The sequence below is a fragment of the Chlorella variabilis genome (genome assembly GCF_000147415.1).
Source record: "Chlorella variabilis unplaced genomic scaffold CHLNCscaffold_20, whole genome shotgun sequence".
Taxonomy (NCBI): domain Eukaryota; kingdom Viridiplantae; phylum Chlorophyta; class Trebouxiophyceae; order Chlorellales; family Chlorellaceae; genus Chlorella; species Chlorella variabilis.
This window is the reverse complement of record NW_005435068.1, coordinates 363714-383168: the sequence shown is the minus strand read 5'-3', so window position 1 is coordinate 383168 and position 19455 is coordinate 363714. Positions and strand designations below refer to the sequence as shown.

At 67.7% G+C, this 19455-nt stretch overlaps 3 protein-coding genes across 3 annotated transcripts; 2 read left to right on the top strand and 1 right to left on the bottom strand.

Annotated features, from left to right (window-relative positions):
* Window positions 1-298: 298 nt before the first annotated feature.
* CHLNCDRAFT_138347 (hypothetical protein) lies at window positions 299-9657 on the top strand (the record flags this gene model as incomplete). Its single annotated transcript, XM_005844903.1, has 21 exons — window positions 299-1269; window positions 1453-1535; window positions 1614-1684; window positions 1844-1942; window positions 2149-3002; window positions 3215-3637; window positions 3782-4459; window positions 4601-4703; window positions 4832-4939; window positions 5087-5386; window positions 5474-5537; window positions 5679-6003; window positions 6372-6486; window positions 6729-6803; window positions 6914-6941; window positions 7041-7236; window positions 7413-7516; window positions 7631-7722; window positions 7840-7950; window positions 9069-9227; window positions 9484-9657. 21 exons carry the CDS (start codon window positions 299-301, stop codon window positions 9655-9657), a joined length of 5133 nt encoding a protein of 1710 aa, XP_005844965.1.
* A 2431-nt stretch (window positions 9658-12088) lies between these two features.
* Window positions 12089-16076, top strand: CHLNCDRAFT_26350 (hypothetical protein; the record flags this gene model as incomplete). The annotated part of the gene is made up of 16 exons (XM_005844902.1): window positions 12089-12285; window positions 12424-12529; window positions 12640-12774; window positions 12953-13016; window positions 13184-13261; window positions 13398-13466; window positions 13666-13714; window positions 13843-13934; window positions 14153-14199; window positions 14412-14576; window positions 14698-14803; window positions 15005-15088; window positions 15232-15298; window positions 15440-15516; window positions 15721-15785; window positions 15909-16076. 16 exons carry the CDS (start codon window positions 12089-12091, stop codon window positions 16074-16076), a joined length of 1569 nt encoding a protein of 522 aa, XP_005844964.1.
* A 222-nt stretch (window positions 16077-16298) lies between these two features.
* CHLNCDRAFT_36696 (hypothetical protein) lies at window positions 16299-19355 on the bottom strand (the record flags this gene model as incomplete). The annotated part of the gene is made up of 9 exons (XM_005844792.1): window positions 19269-19355; window positions 18991-19056; window positions 18571-18732; window positions 18206-18322; window positions 17862-17961; window positions 17454-17563; window positions 17096-17175; window positions 16707-16858; window positions 16299-16471 (listed from the first exon to the last, which is right to left on the bottom strand). The coding sequence occupies exons 1-9, from the start codon at window positions 19317-19319 to the stop codon at window positions 16299-16301; spliced, it is 1011 nt and encodes a 336-aa protein (XP_005844854.1). The 5' UTR covers window positions 19320-19355.
* Between the last annotated feature and the right edge of the window lie 100 nt (window positions 19356-19455).

The window sequence follows — 19455 nt, the reverse complement described above, 5'->3', positions numbered from 1 at the left end:
ATTGAATACATTGCTGTTGTGTAAGTGCCTGGATGCAAAAGTGATCAGCAAGAAGACGCGCGAGTTGTCCAGCACATTGCTGGACATGGAACGTGCTGCTGGGCCGGCGCCGGTCGGCGTGCTGCTCCGTGCTGTGCTCGGTCGGCGGCGTCTATTTCAATAGATTCGCAAATGCAACCATCAGATCACGCTCGTGTGTTCTTGATGTCATTTTATGGCCGTTCAGTGGCCACTTTAGTGTTCGTGTCCCATTTCATCGCAAGGAGTTGAAGCGTTGGGCCCAGGCGCGTGTTGTGTAATGTCGCCGGGACGCCTTGATGGTGTAGAGCGGGCCATACGCGCGGTGGCGCCTCCATGCCTCGGTCTCGACCTGGTGGCGGCGGGGCAGCTTGCGGCGGCGGCACTGGCTGTCGTCACACAGGCCCTGCCACCTGGCCAGCAGCTGGCGGCAGTGCTGCGCCTGGCTCCGGAGCACAGCGCTGGCCAGATGCTCGATGCAGAGGCGGCGCAACTGCTGTGGCCGCTCGCGGCGGCGGCAGTGGTTCTGTTGCGGCAGGCGGCAACCCAGCAGGCTGCCAATGGCTTGCAATGCGGCTTGGAAAGAGACAGCGCCTGCACCCATGCTGCGGCAGCCATCACGCAGTTGCTGCTGCCTATGATGGCCAGCGATCTGCATGCCGCTTCAGGCACACCAGCATCAGCCGAGGTGTTGCCACCAGCATCTGCAGCGGCGTCAGTCAGGCAACAGGAGCTGTTGCGGGCAGTGGCGGAGCTGGTAGCAGCATGTGGCGGCTGGGACCTAGGGATGGCCTTGGTTCAGGCAGCAATTGCAGGCGAGCAGCAGCAGCCAGATCCGGGGATACAGCAGGCGGACCGCGTCTTGGCATCAGGAGCAGCGGCCGCGCGTGTGCTGCCCCCAGGACTGCGCATGCAGCTGGCGGCAGCAGTCGTGCAGCAGGCGCTGCGAGCGGCCGAAGGCCAGCAGCAGACGCAGTCTGAGCAGCCGACAGCGGTGGATGAGCAGATGCAGCAGGGGCCATGCGCCATCTTGCGACATGCTGCCCGGCACACCCTGCCAGAGGTGCTAGCCCATCTGCTGGCTAAGCCTCATAGGCAGCTGCATGCACAGACCAGGCAGCGGCGGCAGGAGCAGCAGGCAGCCGAGGGACGCTTAACAAGGGCAGCAGCGCAGCACCTACTGCCAGCTACGCTCGCGGCAGCGGCGCAGCAGGGCGAGGAGGCGGCGGCTGTGCAGCTGCTGCAAGATGCGTGCAGGCAGATGCTGGCGGGGCAGGGGCGGCAGCGGCAGCTGGGGCTGGCCCTCCTGGTGCAGCTGCCCTCTCCTCTTCTGGCACGCGCAGTGCGCCCACCGGAAGGCCCTGTCAGTCCTAGTGATGGCCCGGGTGGCACAGAGGAGGGCAGTGCAGATCAATTCTGGCCGCTGCTGCGCAGCTGCCTGTGCGACGGCGAGGCCGCCAACCGCAAGCGGGCAGCCCATGTGCTGGCTTTCGCGGTGCAGCAGCAGGAGGCCCACGGTGCGTTCCGTCCTGCTCCTGCTCCGAAATTGAACAACCCTGTTGGTTGAATTCTTCCACCAGCCACTCAACATGCAGGCCAGCTGGCGCCGGCCTGGCAGTCTTTCTTCAAGCTTCTGGACTGCCTGGATGAACGGGCGCCGCACCTGGTTAAGGCAAGCAGTGGCCAGCTTTGGCATCCGGTTGCACTTGTTTTACTTGTCATAAGATAGTGTCAAATCAAATCCTTCTTGACCAGTCGGCACCCTTCTCCATCTTCGAGCTGCCTAGCAGCATCACATCCACCCTCTGACCTGCCACTGGTGCAGGATGGTTGGGCCGAAATCGACAGGCTGAGTCCCGCGGCGGCATCGCCAGATGCAGCTGGCACCACACCTGGCAGTGGGCTGGCCTGGCCGTGGATGGCGGTGCTGTGGAACCGCGGCTTGCAGCACGAGCACCAGCAGGCAAGTGGTGCCCGGCAAGCGCCAGCAGCCGGGCCACGCTTTTTTCCCTGCACTGCGATTCCGCTGCCAACGCTAGCATCCCTTTCAGCCTACCCTCCCCACGCCTCATTTGCTGGCGCCACGTCTGTCACAAGCTGCGCTGCCACTGCACGGCTGGGTGCTTGCAGGTGCAGCGCCTCGTGCTGGAAAGCTTCTTGGGCTGGCGCTGGCATGTGGAGGGACAGGGTGCGGAGGCAGCGGCAGGGCAGCCGTCGCTGCTTGCTGATGTGCCGACACCGTTCGTATTGGAGGTGTTGCTGCCAGCGGCCGGCCAGGCGCACATGTGGCGTGGGGAGGGGGCAGCCGCCCTCCAGCAGCAGGTGTCCGCTTGGGTTGGGCGCTACTCCGCCGCTGCCCTGGGGCAGGAGCAGCAGCGGCAGCTGTTGATCGCCCTTCTCGACCAGCTGGGTGGCGCTGCTGGCGGCAGCCAGCAGAAGCAGCAGCAGGTGCTGCGGCCGCTGGCCCAGACCGTGGCCGCAGCGCTGGTTGCCTCAAGCCAGGCCGTGGCCGCAGCCACAGCAGCAGCCAGGCCGACAGACGGCAGTAGCTCAGAGGAGCGGCAAGCGCACGAGTGGCGGCTGCTGTTCTTGCAGCGCCTGCAGCGGGCCACTGCCAGCCTGAGCAGCAGCTGGGGTAGCGAAGGCGCCAGCAGCGCGTACGCTGCTGACATGTGCAGCAGTCTGGTGCAGGCGGCAGCGGCGGCCGTGCCCCTTTCCGACATTCGTGGCGACGACGACAGCAGCGGCAGCGGCAGCAGGACACTGCTCCTCGCAATAGGCACCTGGCTCTCGCAGCTGCCGCTGCCGCTGCTGCTGCCCGGCGGAGCCTTGCACCTGCCAGCCGCCCACTGGCTGCAGGCTGGCGGGCAGCAGCAGCGGCTGGCAACGCTTGCCAGCTGCGTACGCGACTACCTGGCAGCAGCAGCCGCTCCTGATGCGGCGCCACGGGATGGCTGGGAGGTCCAGGCTGGCGGCCTGGCACAGTTGGCGCTGCTGCTTGCGTCGCCAGGCAGCAGCGCTGGCTCAGACGCAACTCCCCCTGATCACCTGGCGCCAGCGCTTTCCAGCTGGGCGAATACTCTCGGCATGATCCACCGCAGGTGACTTCACGATGAGCTTGTGCCTCCTGCACCTCTCGAATGTGCCCAGCAAAGACCTGAAGCCCTTCTCACCGCTCGCCACTGTCCTGCCGCAGGCCCTACCTCCCCCGCGGCACAGCCGAGCGCTGCCTGCTGCTGCTCAGCCAGCTGCTGGCCATCTGCTCGCCGCTGGCATCTGGAGCAGCAACGACGACACAGCAGCAGCAGCAGCAGCAGCTGGAAAGGATGCCTGAGCGGCACCGCCAGCAGCTTCCTTCCCAGTATCCGCTGGTGCATTGCCTAGCAGCAACACTCTGCTGCATTGCCGACGAGCTGGCCAGCTATTCTAGCATGTTGGCGGCAGCCTTGCTGTGGTCGCCTATGGAGCAGCAGGAGCTGGGGGGCAGTACTGGCCAGCAGGACAGCAGGCCGGCTCTGCTGTCTCTACGCTGCATGAGCAGCAGCCTAGGCATGCTGCTCTCCTGGCGGCGGCAGCAGGTGACTGGCGCTGCGGACGCGGCAGTGGGCCAGCTGGCGCGGTGCTGCCTAGAAGTGCTGCGCTGCTTTGCGGCGGCTTGCCAGGGCAGAGATGAGCAGCATGTTCAGCCTGCTTGTGCAGCAGGCTGGCAGCGGGCCGCTTCACAGCTGGCACCGCTGGCCGAATGCTGCCGTGCCCTGGCGAGGGCACTGGAGGGGCACCAGCAGCAGCAGAGCTTGGCAGGTGCTGCAGCAGAAGCGGCATCGGCGGCCCTGGGATCAGTTCTCTCCCTCCAAGCCGCCGCGGCAGCTGCAACAATAGCGGCCCCAGCTGTGCCGGCACCAGGAGGCAAGCACCAAGCAGCAGCAGCAGCTACAAGCAGCAGTGATGCTGCGGCAGCGGCATTCTGCCACCGCCTGTGCTGGAAGGCAGCGGTGGGCTTGCTGGGTGTGTGCCAGCAGCTGGCGGCAGAGCAGCCGCAGGATGCCTATCAGCAGCAGCGCTGGGAGGAGCAGCAGGGATCACTGCTAGCTGTTGCTCTGCGCTCACTCGAGGCAGAGGCTGGCATCACTGGGCCTGCAGCCGACCCCCGCCGCCTGCTGCTGCAGCTGCGCTGCTGCCGGCTGCTGCTGCCCGCGGCTCTGGAGCAGCCGCGGGTGCTGCATCTGGCACTATCCTATCGGCAGCCGCGGGACTTGACGGCGAGCGGTGGTGGCAGTAGCGAGGGGATGGCAGCGCTGGTGGGGTGGCTATGCTCCGCAGCCTGGCGCGCCTACGAGGGCACTGCAACGGGGTCCAGGCGGCGGCGGACGGGCCTCACCGCGGCGCTGGTGGCCACCTGCCTTCACCCGGCGCTCTTTGATGCCTCTGCCGACCCAGCCAGGTGCTGCTGCTGCCCCTGGCATCAGCAGCCAGGCTTGCACCCTCCCCACGCCCCTCACGTGCCTCCAACCCCGCTGCGATGCTGGGCCTGAAGCCAGACCGCCCTGCACGTTGCTCCCCCTGCTTGCACGCCCAAGCGCAGGCGGGAGCTGCACGCGGCTGGCGCACCCCTGCAGCAGCTTGTGCTGCGGCTGCTTGATGCGGGGTCCCGGAGCTGGCGATCTATGAGCACCGTGTCTCTGCAGGTGGGCAGCTGCAGCTGACTGCGCTTGCCGCCTGGCGCTGGTGCCAGCCATGACCAGTGCGGGTGGCAGGGGCCGGGCCAGCCACTCCACTGTGCCATTTTGATTCTCCCCCGCTCCTCTTGCTGCAGCTCTGCGGGCTGCTGACCCGCCACGCTGAGCTGGCGACTCAGTACAGCGCCACCCTCCAGCAGCTGCTGCTGTGGGGCTCGGCCGAGGATCCCGGCCAGAGCGGAGAGGTGTGTGCGCTGCCTTTGCACCCTGACCTGCCCACCCTGCACCGTTGCTGCCTCTGCTGAACCAGTTGTCTGTGTTTGAGTGTTGGCAAGCTGCTGAAATAGCATTCAGCAATGTCATTGTGATGCCTCTTATGCCTCTGGCTGCAGGGGGACGCAGTGGATGGCGAGACAGCTGCGGAACTGGCTGCCCTGATAGCGCCAGGCGACGCCCATCTGGCAGAGGCTTTCGAGGCCACCAAGCTGGCGCCACGTGTGGCTGCGCTGTGCATGCTGTGGTCTTGGGTACAGCAGGCCGAGGCTGAGGCCCGCGCCAGCACGATAGCCAGCGCGGCGCCGGCACGAGAGGCGGGGCTGCTGCTGTGGGGCCAGCTGCTGGACCTGTCTGCCTCTGATCCGGAGCTGAGTGCTGCGAGGTGCACCGATCTGGGGAAAGTGCACAGGAAGAAGGTGAGCAGGGCTTCTGACGGATTGGAGAGGCAGCGTGGGAGCCAGAGCACACCGCTCACTCGTCTCATGCTGCCCGCGTCACCGTAGGTGCGGCTGTGGCAGGCGCTGTGCGTGCTGAGCCCGCTCGTGCCCGCTGAGCAAGCCGACCAAGGTGAGCCGCCTGCCCTCACCTTGTCCATGTTGCTGTGCTGCCCTGTTCCTCTTGGGCACCACGCCGCTCCCTGCCTTTCTCCCGTGCCTCTTCTGCTTCTGCGGCACCCTCACCTCCCTGCACTTTCTATAATACCTGCAGATTTTGAGGCTGTGCTGGGGGCACTGAGCCGAGCCGACATGGCCAACGTGAAGCAGTACCAGGACGCATGTGCCAGCGTACTGCTGCATCGACGCCCCGCCCTGCTGCGCTCCCACGTACTGCCCGCGCTGCGCGACTGCTGCAGCAGCGCCAGCTTCGCCCTCTCCTCCCTTATCCTCATCGCCGCACGAGCGGCAGCCGCGGAGCTGCGGCCCGAAGGCAGCGCTGCTGGGCAGGCGCAGCCGGGCGAGTCGCAGGGCGCCCTGCTGGCAGAGGTGGTCGGGAGCATCACACCTTGGAGCCTTTCCCACGTCCATGCCCTCAGGTGTGCGTGCCGCCCACCCAGCCTTGCAGGCGGCCCACTACTAGTCACCTGCAGCTGCCAGGGTGCTGTCAGCACCCGCTTACAGCCAGGACCTGCCTCTCCTCTGCAGAACTTTTGCGCAGCTCATTCTCTGGCGCCTGCATGAGCTCTTCCCCTCCCTCGCCGCCACAGATGCCACCGCCGCATCCCTGCTGCGCTTCTTCAGGCAAGCACGCAGGGACGCTGCTGCGTGCCCCCCTGCCTCCTGCCCGGTGCCTCGGTCTCACGCCGCGCTTGCGTGCGTGCACGAGCGTTTGGCGCCTGCCTTGCCTGCTCATTCACCCACTCCTGTCGCTACCGGGTGGGGCCGTTGCTGCTGCTGCTAGCAGGGAGAACGAGGACGTGAACCGCCTGCGCCGAGGACTGAGCCAGGCTTTCTACTTTGACTCGTTTGACCTGGCGCAAGCTGTCACGCCCGCTGGCATACTCTGCAAGGCGGGTGCAGTGTGTGCAGTGTGTGCCCTGTAGAGATGTATGCGCATGCCACCTGATGCTGCACGTTGGCCTGCTCGTCTGCCTGCAGGGCACCAGCGTCCATCGAGCGGATGCTGCTTTTGAGGGAGCTCCGCAGGCAGGGCAGGAGCCGCCGAGTCACTCGGCCCTTGCTGTTCTTCCTGAGGAGGCACCAACCTTCAGCCTACCCTCACACTAACACACAATCCTTCCCCTTGTGTTTCTCACTGCAGCCACTGCTGGAGGAGGTTCAGAGCTTCCTGTCTGTCGAACGCCAGCTGCTGAGGCAAGACCTGAGGCAGGGCAAGGTGCGGCTTGCCCGCCCATCAGCCAGGCCGCTGCATGAACCTTTGCCGGCTTCTGCCTGCATCTGGTGCATCTTCGTTGAGGACTGGCCCTGCCTGGGCGCTGCTTGCAGGTAGCGACAGCCACGGCTGAGCTGGCGGGTCCCTCGCCACGCCTCCAGCCGACACATCAACAATGCGCCAGCGCCAGCACCAGCAACTGGCAAAAGAAGGGCGGGGGTGGCGGGCCGGCGTGCGCAGGCGCCTGGGCTGCTGCCCTGGGCACCCCTGCGCTGCTGGGCGGCAGCCTGGATGGCGCTGAGCTGGAGCTTGCCGCAGCGGAGGAGGCGACGTCTGGCAGCCGGAGCGGACCTCGGCAGGAGCTGCTTGTTGTTGCCTCCCTGCTCACCAAGGCACCCAACCTCGCAGGGCTGGCACGCACCTGTGAGGTGTTCAGGTGACTGCTGAGCCCCGGCACCAGCCTCCCTTCCTTTCCCTATGCCTGCCTGGGTGATCCACGAGGTGTCCATTGGAATGCTGTGACAGAGGGCACTCGTCCCGCCGTGCTGACGGTGTGTATCGCCTGTTGGCTTGCCTGCCTGCCTGCCTGCTTGCCCACCTGCTTGCTTGCAGGGCCAGCGGTCTCGTGTTGCCAGGCCTGGCCGTCACTCGGCTGCCAGAGTTTAAGAGCATAGCCGTCTCCGCCCACCTCTGGCTGCCGCTCATTGAGGTCCCAGGTGCGACGCCTGGCAGGAGCTGGCGGCTCCCCAGTCAAACAGGACATGCCATGCGCCTGCCACAGGCTGCGGCATGCGCCTCACTGCCTCGCCGCACCCTGCGCTGGCCTGCAGAGGCGATGCTGGCCGCCTGGCTGCAGCGGCAGGCGGCCCAGGGGTGGACGTTGGTGGGGCTGGAGCAGAGCACAGAGTCAGTGCAGCTACAGGTTGAGGCAGCCCAGCTCAGCTGGAAGTGATTGCAGCGTTCATTTGTGGGATTCGGTCATCGGCCGCACCACCACCGACCAGCCCATGCCCCTCCTGCGCCTGCCGCCGCACCGCAGGACTTCCGTTTCCCGCGGCGCACGGTTCTGGTGCTGGGGCGGGAGAAGGAGGGCATCCCTTCTGCCCTGCTGGGCCTGCTGGACCACAGCGTGGAGATACCGCAGCTGGGGGTCATCAGGCAAGCTGCCACATCCCTGCCCTGCCCTGCCCTGCCCTGCCCTGCCCTGCCCTGCCCTGCTGTGCCAGCAGGCCGCTTTGTTGGGCTGGGCTGCCTGAAACTTGGGAGCAGTTTTCCGGACAATGCTTGCCATTCCATATGCCGTGTTGCAGGTCGCTCAACGTGCACGTGAGCGGCGCGCTGGGAATCTTCGAGTACAGCCGCCAGCATGCCTTGGCGGCATTAGAGCAGAGCTGAAGGCTTGCAGAGGGTCATCTTCTCATTTTATTCTTCTTTAACAAACCTGTTTTAAGAATTGAATGAATGTTCAGCCTGCTTGTGGAGCAGATTGGCAGCGGGCCGCTTCACAGCTGGCACCGCTGGCTGACTGCTGCCGTGCCCTGGCGAGGGCACTGGAGGGGCGCCAGCAGCAGCAGAGCTTGGCAGGTGCTGCAGCAGAAGCGGCATCGGCGGCCCTGGGATCAGTTCTCTCCCTCCAAGCCGCCGCGGCAGCTGCAACAATAGCGGTGCGCACTGCTATTGTGCATGCACGTCCGGATCCGGCGGCGGTGGCAGCGCAACCTGAAGGCCCCGGCACGCACTGAGGCTGCAGAGCGTCATATTGTTCTGATCTAGTGCATCTAGGCTTGATGTAATGAATACAGCCTCGCCCCCTGGAGAGAGGGAAGAGGCGAATGGGTCCACAGTGTTCCTGCTTCAGCGCCGCCTGCAGGCCCTGCAGGCCAGCAGGCTCCTAGGGGGAGCCAGCTGGTGGCAAGGAGTACCGCAGCCTGTTCCCCCAGCCGCTAGGCACCGCGTCCCATCCTAGTAAATCCACATTCAACGCTACCTCTTGCCAGTCCGCTCGCTTGCAAGCCACCATGAAGGCATGCGCTTGGCCGAACCTTTCTCTGATACTGCTGCTGGCGCTCGTTGCCTCCGCACGGGTGAGGCGGGAGGTGTGGGCGACTGAACATGGCAGCGGGGTGGGCGGGGCGGGCCGCGGGGACGAATTCTCAGCAGTGCCCGCCTGTCGCGCCTTTCCCCCCCGTGCTGCCGCTGGAGCACGCCTCTTAACATGCACGCATTGCCCATTGTCCCCGGCTTTCCTCTTTCACATATGCTGTGCAGGCTCGTTCCAGCCGCGCCCTTCTAGCAGATGAGGCCGTGGAGGCGGCTCCCGCCCCCGGCCTAGCCGAAGCGCCCTTTGTCGCGCCAGCCGAGGCGCCCGGCCCAAGCGTGGCCCTCAGCGTGGGCAGTGGGGCGGCGCTTTACGAACGCCCTGATCGCGTGAGTACTGGTGCTTGGATACTGGGTACTGACTGCACTGTTTGCTGCCTGCTGGGGCCCTCAGCTTCCTCTCGCTCCACGTTTGATGCCCGCTCAGCTCCTCCCGCCTGACCGTCAGGACTGTCAGGCAGCAGGGATCAGGGGTTGCTGTCCTGGGATCGTGATTGCTCTCTGTTGCCTGATTCCTCCGTGCTGCTTGCTGATGTCAACATGGACCTTTTCCAACCTATGCCTGGGGGGTCGTGGTGTGCTGCAGTGTGAGAAGCTGGGCACGATGTGCCAGCTGGTGGAGACCACGTTTGATAGGAGAAAGGGGGAGGAGTTGGAGATCAATGTCTTCCAGAACAAGTGCTGCGACGGGCGCCAGTGCACCTACAAAAAGGAATACCTGCGCAATGGTGCTAAAGTCAAGGAATGGGAGTGCACCTAGCTCGCCTTGGCACACATCTCCCTGTGAAGGCGGCACGCACGCCTTGTTCGTCACCATGTTGCCCACATGTTGTTCAAGTGCTTACACAAAATCCCTTCCCTGTTGGCGTCTTGTTGGGCAGGCGAGGGCAGGCATGGAATGTTACATACTAGCAGAAATCCAGAGAGGTACAAGCCCGTACAGGGCACGGGCTGCTTGACTTCAGAGGGAGAGGGCGCGCAGGAAACCATCGCAAGAGCTGTGAACATACAGGGCCTGGGCTTGCCAGGAAAAAAGCGGAAACGAACAGAGGGCAGCAACAGGTTGGTGCATGAGGAAGCGCGCTGTACACTCACTAACAGGGCTCGAGGCTGTGTTGCTGTCCATCGGCGGTCTGGCCTCACGGGCTCATGGCCATGCAGCCTCCACTGAAAGGGCTGCTGCTTAGGGCGGCATTGCCCCCGCCGCCTCCATTCTCCCCCATGCGCATCTTTTTTGCCATCTGGCTGCTCAGGTCATCGCCCACGCTGCGCTTGCTACGCCGCCCTGCCGCCTTCTCGATGCCTGTGGAACAACGGGAGTAGGGAGCAGGCACAGCGCAAGCACCAGTCGGTCGTAGCTGCCAGCCCCACACGACAGCAGGCAGAGGGCAGCATGCAAGCTGGCCAGTCTCGGCACCTCCTGCTGCACACTGGCCGGCAGCCTGCCCCCGCCTCCACCTGACATGCGGCCGCTGAACTGGCGTGGGGAAGAGTGTCGGCGCAGGCGGGTCAGGCAGGAGGCCGGGCGGTGGGCGGAGGCCAGCAATCGGTGGTGCGGCGCGCCGCCGCCGCCCCTGCCGCTGTGCAGGTTTGCCAGGTGGCCCTCATCGGGAAACTCAGAGTAGGCCAGGGCCTCCGCCTTGGGCAGCGCCACATCCGGCACCTGCTCAGGGCAGGCGGGCAAGCAGGTAGGCAACCAGGCGGGCGAGCGGTGGCAGCTGCCTGGCTGTGCTGGACGCAAATCGCCTGCTCTCGATGCCTGCCGGCAGGCTGCAGGACGGGCGGATATAAGCACTCGCTCACCGAGAGGTTGGCAAAGGGCCCATACCCCTGGCGCACCACCAGCCCCTGCTCCACCAGGCCCGCCACTGCTAGCTCTAGCAGGCACTTGCTGCAGAGTTGCAGAGGGCAGCAAGTGCAGAGGAGTGAGTTGGCAGTGTGGGCAACGCGCCGAGCCGAGTCTGCCTTACAGCTCGGTAGCTTGCACACACAAGGTGCATTCCAAACGGCATCAAGCCAGCTCGTTCGGCCCGCACCTGCGGCTGGCGGCGGCGCCATCTGCCGCCTCGCCCCGCCCCAGCACCGCCAGGCGCAGCTGTGCGTGCAGCAGCACCGAGTCGGACCCCAGCAGCACCCGCAGCGCACGGCTGGCCAGCTCAGCCAGCTCAGCCTCCTGCGGCGGCAGGTGAGCGGGGTGGTGCAGCGGCGCGCCGCTGGTGCGGCCCGCCTCGGGCGGGGCGCACCAGCCGTAGTCGGGGCATGACTGCAGGGTAAAGGGCGGTAAGACAGGGTGCGTATGCTCGATACCAACCGCACACGCTGCAAACAACAGACAAGAGCGCTGCACAGCACAACAGCGGGCGTGCGGCCTGGCAGCCCGTGGCACCTGCTCAGCGCGGAGGGGCGCCCACTGCTCCATGCCTGCACGCCTGCCGCCCTCCATCCAACTCGCCGCGCCGCCTCCCGGGCCGGGCGCTGCCTAGGAGCGCAGCCGCAGAATGCGCGGCTCCCCACAGGCTGTGAACTGTCCGGGATTGTGAACAGCAACAGGCGGCTGCGCCTGGAAAGCCACAGCTAGGGAACACAGCCGCAGGAGCCCTCCTTCTATCCCACGAGCCTTCAGCAGTACAGTTGTTCAAACTCTGAGACAGCCTTTGACCGCCAGACCTCTCGTGAAAGCCTTATCATCGATCAGCCCCAACACGTCTGTGAGTCGCACCGGTGTGGCAGGGCTTGGAGCGGGCTCGTTAGGGCTGGCAGTCAAAGGCCCTCAATGGAATTACCACATGCGGGCGGTTGGACATGCAGGTGCGTGTGGGATTCATGGTTTCAACGCCGCAACCCTCATGTTGGCTCAAGCCATCATGCATGGGAGTGGTCTTTCACCACTTGATCTGCTCTGGAAGGGGGCGGCCTGGGCATTGCCGTGCGGACGCAGCACTGCCCAGGCACGGATAGTGGAAAGAATCGAAGCCACGCTGCACCTGCCAGCCCACTGCAGCGAGAACAACCATCCATCATGCACCCCCGCACCTGACTGCAAGCTCCAAGAGAAATTTTGCTGCCGCTCCTGCTGCCGCTGATAGCGCTGCTGGTGGCGGCACTTGCCCGCCTCACTGCTGAGCCCTCCTAATCATCCAATCGTGCGCAATTGAGCACGCGATCGGCTACTTGACGTCAGTCCTGCCCTCATGTTGTGCAACGGCGGCCGGCACCGCGCCGGCCGCCTGCTCGTGGCCCTCCAGCAGTGGCGACAGGCCGGTGGGGTGACGCAGCGAGATCCTCGATTCTCCGTGGTCTCAGACTCCGATCTGCAGTTCTTCGAGAGCGTGCTTGGGGACACTGGCGGGGTGGTCACCGACCCGCACGAGCTCGCACCCTTCAACAAGTGAGCTGCTTGGATTTGGCAGGCCGGATGATGCAGAAACCCAGCGGGGGCGACCTGCCTGCCAGTAGGGTTCGTCGCCGCCCACCACCGGCGCCGCCAGTTCGTGAGCCGCTACCCCCCACTGCCTGGAGAGCGCAGGGACTGGATGGGAAAATACGAAGGCGCTGCCCGAGTGGCACTCAAGCCAAAGACGCGGGAGCAGGCTGCGGCGGTGCTGCGGCACTGCAACGAGCGGCGCCTGGCGGTGGTGCCGCAGGCAGGGCAGGCCCTCCTGCTGCTGGCCGCAGCCTGCCCGTCACACCTCCGCCAGCCAAGCCCGCATACCCTGGCGCTGCAGCTGCGGCACTCAGATAGCGTGGTGTTGGCCTCGTGCCCGCACTCTCCCTCCTGCAGGGCGGCAACACGGGGCTCGTGGGGGGCAGCGTGCCTGTCTATGATGAGGTGGTGCTCAGCACTGCGGCGATGAACCAAGTGCTGGCCTTTGACGCGGTGGGTGCGCTGCGCTGCACGACGCAGGCTACCACGCACCCGCACGGCGCTGCAGCTAGTTGCTGCTGCCGCCTCTGCCGGACTGCGTCGGCCTGCCTTGTGCCGCCGCGCGTCGGTAGCCGCATGCTCAGCTGGGTGCTGCCTCCGCTGCGCTGTGCCGTGCCGCGCCGTGGCGCAGGTCAGCGGCGCGCTGACGGCGCAGGCGGGATGCATCCTGGAGAACCTGGACAGCCATGTGGCGGGTGAGGGGCGCCTGCACCTGTGCCGACGCTCAGCCTGGTGGTTGGTGGCAGGCCGTGCGCCCAGCCCGCTCAGTTGGCATCATGAGAGGGGTGCGCACGTGTGTCGCCCACGCTGCCTGGGCCACCACCGCCACCTCCGCCTCCGCCCTCGTGCCTGCCGCTTGCAGAGCATGGGTACTGCATGCCTCTGGACTTGGGGGCCAAGGGGAGCTGCCACATCGGCGGCAACGTCGCCACCAACGCAGGTGGCGGGCAGCGCAGGCGCTCGGGAGCAGCGCTTTCATCAGCTGTGCTGGCCCGCCGCCCTGGCAGCGGCGGCTGTACCTGACGCAGCGGGCTGCGGATTGATCTGAACTGCTCCAGCCCAGCTGCTGGCTGCAGGCGGCCTGCGCCTGCTGCGCTACGGCTCGCTGCACGGCAGCGTGCTGGGGGTGGAGGCTGTACTGGCAGGTGTGGTGGGGGTGTAGCGGTGCTGGCCCTGCTGGCTACCGCCAGAGCGACGATCGGGGAGCCGGGTGTGGGGGGCGGGGGCTGCACCTTGCAGGATGGCAGGGAGGCACTCGCTCTGCTTGTGCACCCCATGCACAGCACTCGAAGCATTGTAAAACCCCTGCCTGCCTGCCTCCCTGCCCTGCCCTGCCTGCCGCAGATGGGACGGTGCTGGACCTGCTGACTACGCTCCGCAAGGACAACACCGGGTGGGTGCACGGCTGCCCCGCCCCGCCGGCAGCCTGCCTGCGCCCAGCGGGGCAGCGCGACGCCCGAAGCTGTGCGGTGCGCATCGCCTGTGCTGAGGTGGTGCACACGGCGCGTGTGGGTGGCGCAGGTACGACCTCAAGCAGCTCTTCATCGGCAGCGAGGGCACCCTGGGTCTCATCACGGCGGTCGCCATCCACTGCCCGCCCCGCCCCTCGGCAGGTGGGCGCGCAGCGGCGGCCCTGGCCGAGGGCTCTGCCTGTATGCTGCTGCCAGCCAGGCAGGGGCAGGGCCTGGGCTCGTTTTGGGCAGTGATCCCCAGTTACGAGCGCTGCACTGGGCACGCAGCTGCTCCCCCTGCCACCCACCTGTGCAACACTCATCGGCTGCGGCTGCTTGCTGGCGGTGCGCCTTCATGCCTTGCCCGTGGCCTCCTGCAGTGAACGTGTGCTACCTGGCTGTGCCCAGCTTCGAGGCGGCCCAGCAGGTATGGTGCCCCCCTGGGCGTGCCCCGCCCCTCTGTCGCCCCACCCCACTCGCCTGCCGTGGCTCTGGGCCCTGCCGCTCGTCGTTCCGATCACGTGGCGGCCTTGCCGCCTGGTGCGGGCCCCCAAGCTGCCGCAGCAGCGAGGCACGCCTGCGTGCCACCCACCCGCCGTCCACAGCGCAGCCCTGCCGCGCGACATGCCCGCTGCGCAGGTGTTTGTGGCTGCTAAGCAGCAGCTGGGCGAGGTGCTGTCTGCCTTCGAGTTCCTGGACCGAGAGTCGCTGCTGATCACCCTGCGCCACCTGCCGGGCGCCAAGGACCCGCTGCCCTCCTGCCAGGCGCGGCGCACCGCCCGGCGGGGGCCTCTGAGCCGAGCCGTGGCCCAGCCGTCGCGTGCATGAGCCGTGCTTGATCCATGCCAGCACCGTCGCCCTGCTTGTTCGCCCACCCCGCCCGAACCTCCCACCCCCTGCCCACACCCTCCACCGCTGCCCGCAGGCGCCGCTGTACGTGCTGGTGGAGACGTCTGGCAGCAGCGCGGCGCACGACGGCGAGAAGCTGGGCGGCTTCCTGGAGGGGGTGATGGCGGCGGGGCTGGTGCTGGGTGAGCCGGCAGCCTAGCACCCCATCAAGCCGCCTGCCTGCTGGGCCTGGGCGCCGCCGCCACCTGGCGCAGCAACCTGCGCACCCTACTGCTCCCCCTTCCAGCCTTGCGGCATGTTCTTGCTCTCTCGCAGCGATCACGCCCAGAAGCAGTTGTTAAATATCCCTGGCCGCCTGCCTCCCTCCTCTTCCCCGTGTTCAGACGGCGTGCTGGCTCAGGACGGCGGCCAGGCGCGGGCCATGTGGCACCTGCGGGAAGGGATCACGGAGGGGCTGCGGCACCGAGGTGCGCGCCGGTACCTCCCTGCCGCCGGTACCGCCCCGCCGCCCTTCGCTGCCGGCCGGCGTGCGCTGGCCTGCCCGGCCCTGCTGGGTGTGCACAGCGTAGCTCAGCGTGACCCCTGTGCCTGCCACATGCTGACCCCGCAGGCGCCATCTACAAGTACGACGTCAGCCTGCCCATAGGCGCAATGTACCGCCTGGTGGAAGACATGCGGTACCGCCTGGCACACGCCTTCCCGCAGCAGGCCGGCAGCAGCGGCAGCAGCAATAGCAGCAGCAGCAGCAGCAGCAGCAGCAGCCGCAGTAGAGGCAGCGGAGGAGAAGAGGGAGGGGGAGAAGGGGGCGCCGCCGGGAGTGAGGCAGACTGGCCGCCCATACGTGTGGCGGGGTATGGGCACCTGGGGGACGGCAACCTGCACCTCAACGTCTCAGGTGTGCGGCCCAGCTGCCAGGCAGCTGCCGGGCAGGCAGCAGCAGCAGCAGCTGCGGGTTGCGGTGGGGGTAAAGAGGCGGAAGGGGAGGCACCTGGTGCGCCGTGCCGTGCCCACCGCTCTCACCCGCAGCGCAGCACCCTCGTGTGGGCGGTCGCGGTCACCCGTCAGCCTTGCCTGCTGCTGCCCCGCCCCCTGCGTGCAGCCCCCGCATACAGCGAGGAGCTGCGGCAGCAGATAGAGCCGTTTGTGTACGAGTGGACAGCACAGGTGGGAGGCCCCGCTTGCCAAGGCATTGCCCCGTGTGACATGCAACAGCCTTCTCCTCCCCAGCCTTAGGCCCAACACAGCTCATGCATGCCTCTTCCTTCCTCACTACCCCAAACCGCGCAGCACCGCGGCAGCGTGAGCGCCGAGCACGGCCTGGGCCTGATGAAGGCGGGGTGCATCGGGTACAGCAAGCCGGCGGCGGCGGTGGCGGTGATGCGGCAGGTCAAGGCGGCACTCGACCCGCGAGGCATCTTGAACCCTTACAAAGTGCTGCCCCTGCCGGCCGAGTGAGGGAGCCAGCCAGTGCAGCAGGCGGGGGAGATGGTGGATGGCAGTGCGCCGCTGGTCTCATGTAATGGTGCCTCATGTAATCGATGCATAGGTCCTGGCTGCGGCTGTGGCAGGCGAATGATGCAGCAGGAGCAGTCCTGTGTGTTATTACATTACCATGGTGCTGTGTCGCTACAGGAATGGTTTAGGGAGGGGGCGCCGGGCCGGCAGGCAGGCAGGCACTCAGGCAGGCACAGCAAACTCCGCCAGCGGCGTCTTCTGGTGCTGGTTGCGCAGCTGGCCGCAGGCGGCGGCCGCCTCCAGGCCCCGCGTGTGGCGCACGCTGACGGGGATGCCGCGCTGCTCCAGCGCCGCCGCAAACGCCTGCACCGCGCGCCGGGTGGGTCGCTGGAACTCTGCAGGGCGCTCATTGGGGGGGATGGAGGGACAGGAGGGCGGGTCGTCAGGCGGCGGCAACCCCATACCGATTTGCCGCCGCGCATCACTCCTACCATCGGCGCCCTGCCCCCGTGCGTACCGCCGATCTCAGCCCCTATGCTCGCCCCCATCTCTGCCCCTGTTTCGCTGACCCTACTTTGCTGCCCATGCTCCGCCCCGCTCCTGCCCCTCCCTCCTCCCGCCGCCGCGCACCCGAGTCGTCCACGGGGTTCCAGGGGATGAGGTTGACGTGGCTGCGCAGGTCGTGGCGCCTCAGCAGCGCCGCCAGCTCCTCCGCTTGACCCACCCCATCGTTCACCCCCGCCAGCAGCGTGTACTCAAAGGTCACGCGCCGCCCGCTCAGCCTGCGGGCGCAGGGCGCAACAATAGGCAGGCAGGCAGGGTTGCGGCGGCGCGTCGCTGAGCAGGCGGCACAGCCCGTGGAGGAGCAGCCGCCTCGCCGCCACGCGGCATGCAGCAGCCTGCTGCTCCGGCCGGCCCGGCAGACCTGCCAGCCGCCGGCTGCACCGGCAGACCTGCCAGCCGGCGGCGGCTGGTCAGGCAGTACAGCGCCTCCCTTTCATTCCCCGCCTTTCTTTCACCTGAAGTACTCCTGGCAGTCTGCCATCAACGCATCCAGAGGGTAGGCCCGAGCGCTGGGCACAATCGTCTCGCGCAGGGCCTGCGGGGGCGGTGGCAGGGGCGCGCGGGCGGCGGGTGGGGCGGCAGGAGGCAGGGGCTGGGGGGCTGTAAGCTGTTGTATGCCTGGGTGGAAGGTGAAGGGCGGCGCCCGCTTGCATGACACGACCAGGGCACCCAGAAACCCCGGCGCTGGTTCCACCATCAGCGCCAGGGGTGGCGCCCTGCAGGCAGGCTGCCTGTCATGCGCCTCGCCCGGCGCCCCGCGAGCAGCAGGGCCCCTCCCCGGCCCCCCAGCCCCCCCAGCCCAGCCCAGCCCACCTGGCTGGGCGCATGGATGCTGACCGCCAGCGTGGACTGCAGCTGCAGGCGCGCCATGCGGCGGATGGCGTTGGGCACGCCCACGGTGCTGATGGTGATGTGGCGCGCGCCTGCGGGGCGGGTACGGGGCGGTACCGCACGTGCGTGGGTGGTGGTGGTGTGTTGTTGTTGTGGTGGTGGTGGTGCTGCTGCTGCTGTGCGTGGCGGTGGTGGTGTGTGTGCGTGTAGGGCGGGGTGGGACAGGCCCCAGTGTCAAGCGCTGAGGGCACCAGGCGCTGGCTGCTGGCCCAGCCGGAGCAGCCCCAGCGGCGCCACCTGGGCCCACCCAGCCCAGCCGCATCTCCCGCTGAACCCCGCCCGGCAGGGCCCTCCTGCCTGCCGCGGGCACCCACCCACCCACCCACCCACCCACGCCGACGTCCTTGTTGAGTATCTCGTGGGCGCGCAGCACCGAGGGCAGGTTGAGCAGCGGCTCGCCCATGCCCATGAACACAATGTTGCTGACGCGCTGCGGGGAAGAAAGAAACGCGGGGGCAGGGGCAGGCGGCGCGTGCGCGTGTGGTGTCAACGTGCGGCGTATGGCGGCGTGCTGGGACGGCGGGCGACTGGCCGGTGAGCGGCGCCGGAGCCGCGAGCAGCAGCAGCAGCAGCAGCAGCGCAACCGTTTCCCTCTCCCCGCGCAACAGACGGCAGCGGCGGCCGCGGGTCGCCCTGGCGTCGCCCTGGTGCCGCCAATCTCACCGCCGCCTCACCTGCCCAAACTCCTCTTGCACCGTCAGCACCTGGTCCACAATCTCGTGCGGCAGCAGGTTGCGGGCAAAGCCGCCCTTGCCGGTGGCGCAGAAGGTGCAGCGCATGGGGCAGCCGACCTGCGTGGGCGAGGAAGGCGGGGCGGCGGCGGCGGCGGCGGCGGCGGGCATGCGTGGGCAGCCGGGGGCGGCGGGAGGCGGGCGGGCTCGCGCCTCTGCCCTGCGGTGGCCCTCTGGCCTGGCGGGGCCTCCAGCTGGCCGCAGCAGAACACAGACTCCACCATATTTGGGCAGTACCACAGGCAGTACCGCCCGGCACCAGGGGTGGGCAGGCGGCTGTGTACCGCGCGGCCGCGCCCCGCGCGCACCTGGGAGCTGACGCAGACAGTGAGGCGGCGGCGGTCGCCGCCGTCTGCGGGGATGCCCACCGCCTCCACCACCCGCCCGTCTGCCAGCTGCAGCAGGAACTTGCGGGTGCCGTCGGGCGAGGCCACGCTGTGGTGCAGCACCGAGCGGCCCGTGCGCACGCCCTGCGGGGGGAGCAGCGCAGCAGCGCGGCAGCGTGAGCGGCAGGGTGAGCGGCAGGGTGAGCGGCGGAGCGGCGGCACAAACGCAGCCCCCAATAGGGCCGCACTCTCATGCCTCAGGTGGCTGCCGGGCCAGCCAGGTGCACCAGCAGGAGGGCGCCGTCCGCTGCTGGCCGCACGCTGCGAGCCGGCAGGCTTGCGAGCAGCACAGCGCCGGCGCCCGCGCCTGCCCCCGGCCGGCGCCTGCCCCCTGCTCCTCACCCGCTCCGCCAGCTGGGCCCTCAGGTCTTTGGAAAGCGTGGTCACGTCGTGCACGCTGCGTGCGCCCTGCAACCAAAGCGCCGCCCGCGTCGGCCGCGTCACACGCATGGCATCAGGGGCGGGCTGCCACGAGGGGCGGGGGGTGGATCCGCAGCCTGGCCTGCTGTCCCCCGCCCGCAACCCCCACCGGTACCCCCCACCCCGGGGCACTCAGCGCAGCTGCCGTGCAGCCCCCCCACCCGGCTCCCGGCCCCGCCCCCGAGCCTTGCCTGCATGACGGCGTCCCGCAGCTGCTTGGCGCGGTACGTGGGCTGCCCCATGGATGCCATCAGCGCCGCCAGCTCATCCTGGCTGCGCCCCAGGATGACCTCGCCTGCAGATGCAGAGGGGTGGGCGCGTGAGCGGGCGGGCAGGCGTGAGGGTGGGCGGGCGGCGGCCGCGAGGGGAGCGCCGCGCGCCGCGCTG